Raw genomic sequence first — 14,419 nt, 5'->3', positions numbered from 1 at the left:
TACCGATACTGACGATGTCATCGCGAGAACGCGGTGTTCACGCAGGAAGTTAGAAGATTCTCGCGAGGCCTCCGCGATCCCGGATATAGGACTCGTCAAACATCTTTATGGTTAATAAGTTCTTCGAATGCGTGACTGCACAGTTTTTGCCCAAGCGTTCCGTATATATATCTGACAAACAGAGTCTATAATGCTGTAGGTGTATGATCGCCGCGTTTATTGGCGACTCTTAACATTGGCCATTGTGCTGAGCCGACTGTGAGGTGGGAGCACTTCCGCACGCACACGCCGTGACCATCTCGGTGTATGAGGTTTTATTAGCTGAACAAATGTTGCTGTTGGCATCACCTCATTCCCATGGCTTATCGTAATGTTTAGACTGAATGGTCTTTTCAGATTAGCACGCAGGAGCGTTTGCAGTGCCGCCGACATGGCCAAAGGCAAGTTCTTCTACGCCGTAAAGCAGGGCTTCAAACCCGGAGTCTACAGTACCTGGTGACTATTGATCAGTCATTTTAATCAAACGGGAAAATGGCTCAACTAAAAACAATCACCATCAACTTGTTGAGCCCTTTTGTCTTTCTGGGCTGTGAATTAGATCAAAGCTGGAAATGAGAGGTTGAGCCATCGTTCTCACACCTGAGTCCACTGATCTGACGGTATCAGGTGCTTGGGTTCATATTCTCAGACACATTGTGTGCCTCTTTTTAGGGATGAGTGTAAGAGTCAGGTGGATAAATTTCCATCAGCTTCTTTTAAGAAGTTTGCATCCGAGAAAGACGCCTGGGCCTTCATCAGGGGGGCTGAACTTTCAGCACCTCCAAACACGAACAAAGGTACAACGTTAAACTCTATGCAACTGCACGAAGAGTCTGTTGTTGTTGTTGAGCTTTAACTTCTGAAATATTTCCTGCCATCCAGTGAACTTAAATTGAAACCTTTTCAGTCCCAGGCTGGGGCTCCACATATGTAAGGTGCAGCCTTTTGTCCTCAAATGTGACTCAAATTGTACTTTTCTAACATTTTCTTGTCCTAATCATTTCTTTATTGACTTTCAGCTTCTCAGTCTGTAGATTCAGGAGTTGGTCCGCTTCCTAAACGAGGCCCAGAGGCTCTGGAATACATCCCCCTCGGTAGGAAGAGGAGTCACTCAAGTGGCGATAATGAAGAGGCACAAGCGAAGAAGGTCAAACATTCAGGAGATTCTCCCTCAGCAAGCACAGACGGATTCACGTACATGGGTAAGACAAACTGCATCCTGTCACATGCTGGTATTAGAAAGGAACTAAAACATTGTCTGCGTGCAGGTGACGCCGTGGTGGTGTACACTGATGGCTGCTGCACGGCCAACGGAAGAGCAAACGCCCGAGCGGGTATCGGGGTGTACTGGGGCCTCAACCACCCACTGTGAGACACCCAGCACTGTTTTTCCTCGAAAGGGGGTTGTTTATGTGTATTATTAACTCTTTTGTCACATTTGTGGGTGCTCTCCTGCAGAAATGTTGCTGAGCGACTGTCAGGACGGCAAACTAACCAGCGCGCAGAAATACAGGTTAAAAGGTTTTATTTTTGATGAATCTGATGTTTTCCTTAATCCGTAGCTTGAAATTACAAACTTCAAATATTGTGAATAGAGTTTTTGGATATGGCCATGAACAGGAGAGCTTAGAAGATAAATGTGTTTGATTTATGGTGGAAGGTGCTGATGCTGCTCTAGTGCGCCACCTACTGGTAATCGCTAGTATAGAAAATTCAAGATCAAAAGCCTTTTTATAACGATCTTGCATTCTGTCGGCTTTAAGTCTCTAAGATGGTCAAATGACCAAACCTTTTAAAGACAACCAAAAAAAACTAGACTTAATTCGCACCAACATCTTGAGCTTAATTTTCTGGAATTACTTGTGGTGTGTTGACCAGGCAGCCTGCAGAGCACTGGAACTAGCCAAAGATCAAAGCATCAAGAAGCTGGTTCTCTACACTGACAGCAAGTTCACCATCAACGGTGAGTCCAAACGCCAGTTTGTCGTCGAGCGAACATGCGATGGCGACGTGGTCAGCCCCGGTTTCAACCCTTGTGGTTACAGGTGTGACACGCTGGGTAAAGAACTGGAAGAAGAACAGTTGGAGGCTGAAATCTGGAGGTCCTATCACCAACAAAGAAGACTTTATGAAGCTGGACCGGCTGAATGCGGAGCTGGATGTGGTCTGGGTGAGTATCCCCATGCACCCTCTGCCCCTCAGACATGAACAGTTCATGATGAGTCTTGTCTTTCAGATACACATTCCTGGCCATGCGGGTTACCATGGCAATGAACAGGCTGACAGATTGTCAAGAGAAGGAGCTTTGAAGCCTGAAGGGCAGGAAGAAAACAAATGAAGCTTGTTTAATAGGTGCAGATGAACCTGATAGAGGAGGAGGGGTCTGCAGTGGTCACTTTTTCTGTACTTTTTTTGTTCCAAATAAAGTTTGAAGTTTTTGTGCTTCTTATTCAGGCCGACCACATCAGGGCTTTCTCAATAGTGCCGGTGGTACTTGTAGAGGCACTGGTAGAGCTCAAGGATTTGAGTAGTCCCCTCAAACACCAGCTGTCCTCCGTCCTCCGGGCACAGAAGCTAAATAAGCCACGACCCGACCGGTTCAGTAATTATCCAGATTAATCTGAACAACAGTTGGAGGACTCCTGCCTGCAGTCCTATACTCCACCACTAGGTGTCGCCCCAGCTCAGCCTGATCGCTGGTCTACCTGCTGAAACACCGTGATGTGGACAAAGACCTCCCTTCACCTCACCGTCTCCTGCCTGGATGATCTGTACCCACCAGTCACTGTAGTCGAGCTACTCCTGGAAACTCTCCTGGTGGTCATCCAGATTGCTCTGGTCTACAGCAGCATATTTCTGTGTGCTGCTGGTCCATGGAGGACATGTTGGAGGTCAGCTGGGGAAACCTTCTCCAGTGTGTCACCAAGGACTTTCATTGCCTTAGGTTTGCTGTATTGTGACCTGGCTACACTTTACCTGTGTGAAGAATGTCAATAAACACACCTTGAAAATCAGAATATCCTAAAATCTCGATGTGTCTGTCCCGCAGGTGGACTGAAGACTGAAACTGCTAACAGTTTCACACCTCAGTCCAAACGTATCCATCATGATGCTGATTTCGTTTTAGTGTCATAATGCAGGTTGGAGCAATACGGCACCGAGAGTATCCGAGGATAAACCGAGCTACTCGCACACCTGCGACACACACTGCTGTTTGTAATGTTTACGGGCACATCCGTGTTTATGGTAATAACCCTCCAACATTCCTGATAGAGTTCCCTAAATGTGGCGCTGTTATGATTGTGTTAGGGTGGCTTTAACGTCTATTAAGTTTATAACGTGTCTGACGCCTCTTATACTGAAATCAGACGCTCTCTGTCGCCCCCTGTGACCATTCCAGGGAACTATTTTTCAAACGTTTATGAGTTTTTTGTTGATTTACTAGTTCCCGTTTATTTTCGTTTTTTTAGGTTAAATGATTAATGTCACGATTTAAATAAAAGTAATTTTAAAAGAATAGCTTAAAAATCAGCATCGAGTTATGACTGAAGCTGAAGTCATCAAGAAATAAATTCTTGTCTGTCTCCTTTTAAAAATTCTGCTTCCCATCTTATTGCTGTAATCATCAGAGTAAATCACTGTTTATAGTTTTAATGTCTCATTGTAAAAAAAAAAAGCGACTGCTAAATGAGTAAAACGTAAGCTAAATGTCGTGTAGTTGAAGAGTATATCATGCCATGTAGGCAATTAGAATGTAAACTCCGAAAATCAGAATCGTGTTTGAAGGAATGAGCATTTTCAAAGAAAATGTACAGGTGCGTTTTATTCCAAAAGTGTAGTTGCGATATTGTGTCAACAGGAGGCGCTCTAGGTAAACGCAGCAGCCTTTCGAGGTCTAAATGCTTACGACTGAGTCCACGCATGTTGTTCCTGCTCTGGGAATATTTTGATTACTGTGGAGGAACATTAGTTCCAGTTCTGTGCGGCAAAATTAAACTGGGAAATGCGGGTTTCCAGTTTGAAGCGCTAACTGAAAGCCAGTTATTAGATTAAAGCAGCTGCCTGTGTGGACCCATTATTTATGTGTTCATTCATTTAGAGGATTTTAATCTGCACATTTCATTTCCATTCAGCAGATTCCTCTTTAGTGACATACTGGGGTTATTTCAATCCCACCAGTAAACCAAAAACTGGGATTAAATGGGACAAAAGCCTGACCTTTTATATAACGTAGCGATAAGCAACATGCCGAAAAGTTATTTTAATAAGGTCTTCCTGCAGTCAGTTTAAATAGAAAAAAAGTCATTTAATCAATAGATGACTTTTTTTTAAAACATCTGAACAGCAGTCAGGTAGAATCCAACAGATTTTAGCCTTTACAGCATTCTGTAATAAGAATAGTGCAAATCTTTACAGATAGTTTTGTGACCTTCAGAGTAACACTGAGTGACACGTGTGTGATCCTGAACATGCCAGAGCCCCGAGACTTAAATAACAAGAGGACGCACTGACGAAGGAAGTGAGGATGGAGAGATGAGTTTCAGAAGAGTGAGGAAGAAAAGTTGGAAAGGACGGGAAGTTCTAAAAGGCCGAAGGACCCAAAGAAGCTGATGGGAAACTTTAAAAATCTATGTTCATTTCCATACGTCTGGACTATACTGGCTCAGAGTTCACGTCTTCACAGACACACATACACTCACATAAACACACACACATTAAAACACACACTCATACACACACTCTCTCTCTCTCTCACACACCCACACCCACACACACACCCACACACACACACACACACACACACACACACACACTACGCTACAACGGTGTTTCCCCTTCTGTTCCCTCACAGAAACACGATATTTTACTCACTCTACATAAACTACGTGTACCTTCATAGTTACTACCTGGACAAGTACTTTTACAAGTATTTAAAGTATTTGAGAATTTTCTTCTGCTGTTTTCTGGTCAGGCAGATTGTGGTCAGACCTCCTCTTGGAGGAACAGACTCAGCCCTCCTTCTCCTCCTCCTCTTCCTTCTAGTCCTCCTCTTCCTCATCCTCCTCTTCCTCCTCTTCCTCCGCCCTCCTGCGGCCGGTCGATTGGTTGGTGGAAACGGCAGGACGGCGGCTCGCGGCTCCTCGTTCTGACCCCGACTGCTGCCTGGCGGCGAGCGTGGGGTGGCGCGACCCCACTCGAGGCGGTCCAGTCTGAGAGGGAGAGCGGCGTTCGGGGGTCAAAGGTCACCCCGCAGCAGCTTCACCTCCTTTCTGGCAAAGCCTCGTTAGCACTCCTCCTCGACGCGCGCGGCGGGCTCGGCAGACGGGGCCCTGGCGCCAGTCCACTGCTGCCGCGCTGCAGGGAAGAAGAGACAAAGTGTAAAGAAACTTAAGAACGCAGACATGAGAAACATCCTGCTCGCACTTGACTCAGACAGTTTCATCAATTCCACACCGGCAGCATCTACAGTTGTCCACGATGTTCTGCCGGGGCCGAAGAACTCTCTGACACTGCAAACCGTCTGACACCGGGCGAGCGGGGGAAGTTCGCAGCTCTGAGGGAAGACGAGAAACTTCGGGCAGACGTTCAGTCACTCCGCAGGAACCAGTCCGGAACGCGGCGGCCCAGACACACAGGTCAAAGTTCAACCCACAAAGTTATCAGCAGCTCCGGAGACGGTGCTCATGGAACAGTTGATCAATACTCCCACCTTCACCCCGATAGAAGGACTTTAATAACAGTTAATTTGGCGATTATTAGAATTAATGCAGAACCAGTGTCAAAGTGAGGCTTCGGTTCTGCTTCTGGAACGGCCGTGAAGTACAACCGATGACTCATGGAGTTTTTTTACACAGGTCAGTGAATGCACCACGTTCCTCTGTCCCAATCAATGTTTTCGTGTTTATTAGCGGATTGGTCTGGCAGCAGGTTTTATCACTCGGGGCTTCGTTATCTTTATCCTCCGTCTCTTGTTTGACTTGTTTGTGCATTTTCCCACCCCTGCACACATTTTTGTGTTTTTGAAAGTTCTGTTTCAAAATGAGTTTGTAATATTTTGGAAATAAAATCCAAATGAGTCGAAGAAAAGTAATGACAGAAATATTTCATGAATATTCACATCTTTTAGGCTGAAAATGAAATTTTCTTTTTTACACTGTTGTGTTTTTTCTGTTTTCAGTTTAATGACATCATGCCATAATTCTTTTAATTTTCTTTATGAAGAATATTTGTGAAGAAGAGCCCAATCTGCTGGTTATCTCTTGTCTATAGCTCCCCTGCAGGCAGGTCTGTGTGGTACAATCTGCTAGGATGACCTTTGAACCCAGACTCACATGACCCTGACCCACAGCTCCAGGTGCACCTGGACCTTTGGACTTGATGTTTCCAGCTCATCTTTTATTTTCTTCTTTTCTGATTCTGCAGCAGTTTTAGACCCCCTGATGTCAAATCAAGGTGAGGCCACAGTTGTCATGGTGACACCTCCATCAGATGCCAGAGCTGATCCTAACCAGGTGAGATAGAGAGCACACACCTGGTGGCGGGACACCACCAGGGGGGGACCATCGTGTAGGCCCCCACCCCCCGCTGCACACACACACACGCGCGCGCGCGCACACACACACACACACACACACACACACAGTCTGTCCAGGATCTGCTTCCTGAGCTCCACAGCTATTAACCAGGTTCCCGTTAGAGATCAGTGGACCAGCTGGAGCTTGGTGTGATTGCTGTAGTGAAGAAACATGGTTTTTGTTTATTTTGAGATGCAGAGTTCACCAGGCAGAGGCTCCCGAGGAGATCTGCTTTTGTTTCGGAATTATCATGAGACTTAAAACGCTTCTCCTCTGAAGGAAACCCTGGCAGCTGACTAGAGCATCAAAAGGGCTGATCCTGCCTTCACCTCCTCACCAAATCTGACTCATAAACCTCCTTTAATTGCTCTTCTCCGTGTTTGAACTCTGCACCACCAGCAACCAGCGTCCTCATTATGAGGAGAGGTGAATTGTGGGTAGTCTGCGGGTGGCTTGACAGCCCACTGAGAGCGCTGATGTTTCAGCAGACGGGAGGCAGGAGAAATGAGAGGACGACTGAGATTGAAGGAGGGAACAAAGATGAGGGTGAAAGAGGGAAGAAAAGGATGACAAAAAGAGGAGAAGATTACTGCAGGGGAATCGGAGGAAATTTGAGGAAACAGACAAAAAGAGACAAAGCCGGCTGATTGAGGGAACGAGAGCTAGAAGACTGATAGATGGAGATGAAAAAGAAGGCTAGAATGAGCGAGAAGAGGAGTGAGCGGGAGACACAGAGGAAGAAGAGGAGTGACCTTCACTGCAGTCAGTCTGGGTTTCAGCTCAGCATCAGTTTTCACCTTCACGTGGCCCCACGTTTGGGAGAGGAAGAGGGTGAAGGTGGTGGCATGAAGACGTCTGAAGCCTGCTGGGCTCACGATTGTGACGCCACAATTGTGACAGCACAATCGTGAGCCCACAATTGTGTCGTGAGAAGCAACGCGCAAGCGTCGGCGACCAGGACTCGGGGAGAATCTCCATGACGACCAGCATGCCCATCCTACTGACATGAACTGGTTACTGGAGTCCCAGTGCTGTATGTGGCAGAAGTGGGACGATGTGGTGCTGTGAGCAGCTGCCGGCTGTTATCATGCCACTCAGGTGTGCAGCAGGCGGACGGAATCCTAAACACACCTCCTGCTCCTCAGAATCAGCCTTAAACACTCAAACCACATCCAGCATCGCTGCTGAGGGTCTCCATGTCTCCTGGTCCATCTTTGTAACAGTAATCAGTGAGGTTGTGTGGGGAAGAGACCGCCGACACCGAGGACGCCGCGGTGCGTCCCGCCGGCTGCCGGCTTGATGGTGGCAGCCACCGTGAAGCCCTCTGAGGTCTGCCACGGGCCAGTCTGCATATTTCTGCATAAATGAGCTCCTAGCTGTTGGCTGGGTTCTTGCCTCCGACTCACGTCTCATCCTGAGCTGGAGGAGTCGGAGGCTCCTCTGTGATTCACTGACTGCAGGAATAATCATGACGTGGGCGTGCTGTAATTGACTAAGTCTCACAGAAATCTCTGCAGCACCGTTTGGTTTCTCTCAGCGGTGCCTCAAATCTTGTTGCTTAATAAAAGATTCATGTCTGAGCTGCGGCTTTATTCATTTATTACTGTCTTTAATTCATTTACATTTACCTTTTTTGTTGTTTTTTTAGAAATGTGAACTGGGACAGATCATAATCCCCTCAGACTCCAGTCCAGAGAAGGACTAACTGCTTCTCTGAAGCTTTCATAGCGGATCTTTTGTTTTGAGCTGCTGAGTTTGTCTGTATATGGGATGTGAGCAGCACCGTACTGGTGCTGAGCCGGTTCTGAGGGTTTGATGAGGCAGAGCAGCACCACACACTCATCTAACAGAGGAACATTTTAAAGAAGGATTCAGATTTCAGAAGAAGGGCGATGTCTTGGAGGTATGTTGCTCTATGCTTTAATCTCGGGAACAGCCAGTTCTCAGCTGAAACCAGTCCTGACCAACATGACTGTGGTGCAGTGACACCTTTATGGAGCCCAGGTTTTTATTAGTCTGTGAAATGACTCTGGTACTTTCCAGAGAGCTCATACGTGAGTTCCTCCATTCAGTGGCGTCTCTGCCTGTCGATCTCAGTTGTATTAAATGTTAATCAGCCTCCTGCAGACTCAGCTGCTCTCTGCAGCTCGCAGTCTTAATTCAGCTCAGATCTTCTCAACCCCAAAAACCCTTCAAAGAGATGCAGCCGCCTTCTTAAATACAGAAGGAACTATTTTTAGACCTGGGAGGTGAAGGTCAGATCATCCTCTGAACACTGAGGTTCTACCACTAGGGCGGAGTCCAACATTCAGGATTAATCAGGAAACGTTGACAACAACTGTGTGATTCTACACCATTCAAATTATTTTTAAAATGTCTATAAACACAACAAAATAGCAAAAGTAATTAGAAGCGGATAACTGTAATCTGAGAAAAAATGATTGAAAAATAAATTTATTATTTATCTAACTTGGCAGGTGGAACAAGACAAACAGCTGTCAGTCGCACGCGTGTGTGTATGTGTTTGGATCAGAAACCACCTCCCCGGGGGGAACCACACTTTGATTCCTTCATTTTTGGCATCATGTGATTATCTAAAATGGCTGCCTGTTTCCATGGAGACAACAGACATCCAAACCTCAACACAAAGAGATGACTGGAAATTGTGGGGTGACAAAGACTGAGAGAGACAGAGTAAACGTAAATTTTGAAATAATCAATGACTTTGTGGAATAAACACAGATCCCTCCCTCCCAGTCTAAACACAGCTCCCCCTGGTGGAATGCTGCTGCACCCAATTATGATTAGGATTATGATGATTATTCTGATTAGTAGTAGTAGTAGTAGCAGCAGCAGCAGCAGTAGTAATTGTAGTATCAGCAGAAGCAGTATTAGTAGTAATATAGTAGTAGTAGTAGTAGTAGCAGCAGCAGCAGCAGTAGTAGTAATAGTAGTAGTAGTAGCAGTAATACTAGCAGCAATAGAGTAGTAGTACTAGATGTAGCAGCAGCAGTAATAGTAGTAGTAGTAGTAATAGCAGCATCAAAAGTATTAGTAGTAGCAGTATTAGTAGTATCAGTTGCAATAGTATTAGTAGTAGCAGCAGTAGTAGTAGCAGCAGCAGCGGTACTTGTAGTAGTAGTAGTAATAGTAGTAGTCGTAGTAGCAGCAGTATTAGTACGGTAGTAGTAATAGTAGTAGTAGTAGCAGTAATACTATCAGCTGTAGAGTAGTAGTAGTCGCAGCAGCAGTAATAGTAGTAGTAGTAATAGCAGCATCAATAGTATTAGTAGTAGCAGCAGTAGTAGTAGCAGCAGTAGTTTATTATCTGTTTCAACCTCAGGATAAAGAAGTACCGTAGATGTTGGATGGACAGAAAAACAGTTTGTGACTACCCTCTATGTGTGTGTGTGTGTGTGTGTGTGTGCGTGTGTGTGTGTGTGTGTGTGTGTGTGTGTGTGTGTGAGTGAGTTACGGGGGTCTTTCAGCAGACAGGTTCTGTCTGAGGTTTCTGTCCTCCCAAAGGTTTTCCTCTGCCAGTGTCTCTGGTACGCGCTCTTTGAGTGGAGCTGTTGACTTTAGCACCACCTTCTGGCCCAGACCTGCATTAGTCTGCAGGTAGGGAGCTGCCCTGTGAAGGTGTCTTTGGAAAAGATCAAAATCTACATATCGAAATAATCATGTTAAGGTCCACCTTTAGTGAAATAGAATCAAACTCAGCCATTTTATTCCGGGGTATTTTTCCGTTAAGTCACCTGTTGAAGTTCTCCTCCTCTGTGCCACCAGTGAAAGCTTTTCCTCTGCTCCTCCTGTCAGTGCTGATGGTCGCCACTTCTAATTGGCCATTCATCATCTCGGCACGTTACTTCCACACCTCCCTTCTCTGCAGCACTGCGGCCATGAGCAGTAGTGACCTACATAGCGAGGTGGCTCCTCGCCTCAGCTGTCGTTTGCATTTCAAGAAGTGATGAATAATTTACATGCACGACTCCCAGATCTCCTCTTCCAAACATGGAAGGTACGGCCCAGTGCAACATGACAGGCCTCAATATCATCAGATAACCAACATTCTTCCACATCTGGAGGAGGTGGAGGCCTTTGAGGAGGTGCTGGGAGGAGATCCTTGTGCCTTAGGCACCACTGCAGTCAAACCTCAGGTGGAAACCATCAGGAGAAAGAGGAGATGCAGAAATACGTTTAAAGGGGAAGAGCTGTGGAACGATGAAGATGCAGAGGAATAATGGGATGATGGTAATGCCTCTTCATGCACGTCTGCAGTGCTCAGCTTAGCAGTCGAGTTGTTAGAGGAGCGAACGCTGATTCAAGAATTCAACCGATTCTGCTCTCTATATTTCTAGAAGAATCTTAAAAATGACACCAACAGCAGCATCGATACACTGCTCCATCAATACAGGCTGGATTCAGTCAGCATTACCCCCCCCCCCCCACACACACACACACACACCACAACCCCCACACACACCCCACCCCCACAGATGCCACTCAACTCCCACACCCCCCACCCCCACACACGCACACATACCCCACACACATCACACATGCCACACACACCCCCCACACACGCACACACCCCACGTCTGGCTTATGTGTCATATGACCAACAGGGGGCAGTAGAGGTGAGGACAGTTTTGGTTATGTCTGGACCAGGTCTCTCAGCCTTTCTGTCCTCCACATGGACAAACACACACACACACACACACACACACACACACACACACACACACACACACACACATGGACACCAGCTTCACCATCTTTTGTGAGGATGGTCCCACAATGAAAATGTCATTTATCTTTCCAATATCATGAAAATGAGGTGAGAAAATTTGATTGTTTGAATTACAATGGTGTAATTAGTCCCTCCAAATGTTGGTTTTAAATAAGTGGTTCTGCTGCACAGAGAAAGACAAAGGCAGCATTCATGGGTTCACCATCCTTCATCCATCATCTTGGATCTGGAGGAGATAAGAAACAAAACAATTGCTTCATGTAGCTTCTCATCATCTACTGTAGGTAGACCTGAGGACAGTATGGATGCTGTGGCTGATGTATTGGGAGGTGGCAATGTGTGTGAGTGTGTGTGTGTGTGTGTGTATGTGCAGTAATCAGCTCGCTACAGGAGGAACAGCCGAGCAGCTTATTAACTTCTGCACAGAGAGAATCAGAGCAAACCTCAGAGTCTGAGACGCAGCGCTGCTAATCCTGCACAGCCAGGAGCCCTGAGGAGCCACACACACACACACTCACACACACACACACACACACACACACACACACACACACACACACACACACACACTCACTCACTCACACACACACACACACACACACACACACACACACACACACACACACAACCCCCCCCCCCCACACACACACACACACACACACTCACACACACACACACACACACACACACTCACACACACACACACACACACACACACACACACACACACACACACACACACACACACAACCCCCCCCCACACACACACACACACTCACACACACACACACACACACACACACACACGCACACACACATTAATGTGCATAGAGTGGACACACAGGCACACATGTATAGAGAGAACACACACAGACACACGCACTTAAACACACACACACAAATAGACACACACACACACAAATACACACACACACACACACACACCCTCTGGTTGGGAGACAACACCACCTTGACTGTTACAGTGGACCATAGATCCAATAACCAGGACTCTGGTCTTGACCCCACCCTCTGCTGTATACATCTGCATGGTACCCTGTTGTGGGACTGTTGGGAAGTTTCTTCATGGGTCTCCTCATGGGTCTCCTTGGGGTCTCCTCACGGGTCTCCTCATGGGTCTCCTCAGGGTCTCCTCATGGGTCTCCTTGAGGTCTCCTCATGGGTCTCCTCATGGGTCTCCTCTGGATCTCCTCACGGGTCTCCTCATGGGTCTCCTCAGGGTCTCCTCATGGGTCTCCTTGAGGTCTCCTCATGGGTCTCCTCATGGGTCTTCTCATGGGTCTCCTCATGGGTATCCTTGAGGTCTCCTCATGGTTCTCCTCTGGATCTCCTCACGGGTCTCCTCATGGGTATCCTTGAGGTCTCCTCATGGTTCTCCTCTGGATCTCCTCACTGGTCTCCTCATGGGTCTCCCCAGGGTCTCCTCATGGATCTCCTTGAGGTCTCCTCATGGTTCTCCTCAGGGTCTCCTCATGGGTCTCCTCATGAGTCTCCTTGGGGGTCTCCTGTGTACTCAGCACCTGCTATGGTTTGGTTCCCAGTGCTTCCCTTGTGGTCTGGGCCAGGAGCTCATGATGATGACTTCAGGTCCAAACATTTCAGCTGTCACTGCCAACAGTGATGCACACACACACACACACACACACACACACACACACACACACACACACACACACACACACACACACACACACACACACCAGTTCAGGAACATGCACACCAGTCTAACTGCAGCAGTCCCAGTAAGGTGCTCAGGTTCAAACCCAGTTTCTGTCATGTGATCATAAATCAATGGTGAAGTATCACCATAGAAGCTCACAACTGATCTGGGGTCAGTTCCTCTGATTCACTCCTCTGTTACTTCTCCATCCTGGGGGGGACTCGCCGCCCATGCGAGCAGCCGGGGAGGGTGCGGCGGCTGCCATCTTTATGTTCTTATCTCCCTCCCATGTGCCCCCCCGCAGGCCAGGCTCAGCCTGCTGTAATTGACTTTCTCCCACTGAGGCTGCTGGAGGCTGCAGCCTGCTCTGAAAACCATCACACACTCACACACACCTACACACAGCTGAGCTATAGGAGCAGGAACTTCCTTCATGAGCGGCAATAAAGATTCAGGTCCAAACACAAACCAGATTAACCGGTTTAGTTTGGAGTGGCGGTCCCAGAGGGAGGGTCTGAACCAGAGAAGGTCTGTTTCCACTTCCAGACTCCCGTTACCAGTGGTGCATCTGAACGGGGGAGAACCTGAGTGTTAGGGGCTGCAGGTTTTCCCACCCCTCAGGTCCAGTTGGGTCATCTTATTCCAGAGATTAAAGGTGAAGGTGCAGTTAAATGTGAAGGAGCCTCAGCTGGAGGATGGATGAGATGATCTACGATGAAGCAGAGCACATCTACTGATGCTGTTCCTGAGACATGCCTGATGCTCCTGAAGAACCTGTAGAACTTTAACGGAAAAAAGTGGTGGAACCAAATCAGGAAAACGATCCAATAAAGATGGAAAAGTTTAGTTTCAATGTTTTTAGAGTGAAGGTCTTGAACTGAGGAATAAACTTTACAAAAGAGGGAAAGAAAGATTGATAAAGGGAGAGAGAAATGGAGAGAGAGGAGAGAGGGGGAGAGAGAGGTAGAGAGAGAGGGGGAGAGAGAGTTGGAGAGCGATGGGAACGGAGAGAGGGAGAGAGGGGAAGGGGAGGGAGAGAGAGAGACAGAGCCCTGTGCATTTCATTTCTCAGTCTCAATGTTTTATTGAAGGGAGAGTCTAACTAGGTCATCCTATTCAAACCAAGCTCGCTCTACCGCTCTATCTACTCTCTCTCTCTGTCCTCAGTTCACTCAGAGCAGAAGAAGGATGGAGAAAAGAAGAGCAGGTTAGGAGAAGGGAGAGAGGAGGGAGGATGTGATGAGAATGATGGGATTATAGGAGGATGGGCAGAAGGGAGAGAGCGAGAGAATGAGAATGAGAGCACACCAGAGGATGGACAGACAGGATGAAGGAGAAGGGAAGGATGAAGGATAAATTATCACAGAGAAAAACGAA

At 47.1% G+C, this 14,419-nt stretch overlaps 1 protein-coding gene across 4 annotated transcripts; it reads left to right on the top strand.

The window, feature by feature from the left end:
* The first annotated feature begins 69 nt into the window (after window positions 1-69).
* On the top strand, window positions 70-3,053 carry rnaseh1 (ribonuclease H1). Of its 4 annotated transcripts, none has more exons than XM_011611759.2 (9): window positions 84-263; window positions 397-495; window positions 712-836; window positions 1,059-1,241; window positions 1,308-1,407; window positions 1,498-1,552; window positions 1,918-2,002; window positions 2,085-2,209; window positions 2,276-3,053. In XM_011611759.2, exons 2-9 carry the CDS (start codon window positions 431-433, stop codon window positions 2,375-2,377), a joined length of 840 nt encoding a protein of 279 aa, XP_011610061.2. In that variant the 5' UTR covers window positions 84-263; window positions 397-430; the 3' UTR covers window positions 2,378-3,053.
* Window positions 3,054-14,419: the final 11,366 nt, after the last annotated feature.

Source organism: Takifugu rubripes, chromosome 16, assembly GCF_901000725.2.
Source record: "Takifugu rubripes chromosome 16, fTakRub1.2, whole genome shotgun sequence".
Taxonomy (NCBI): Eukaryota; Metazoa; Chordata; class Actinopteri; order Tetraodontiformes; family Tetraodontidae; genus Takifugu; species Takifugu rubripes.
This window is presented reverse-complemented; position numbering and strand designations above follow the sequence as displayed.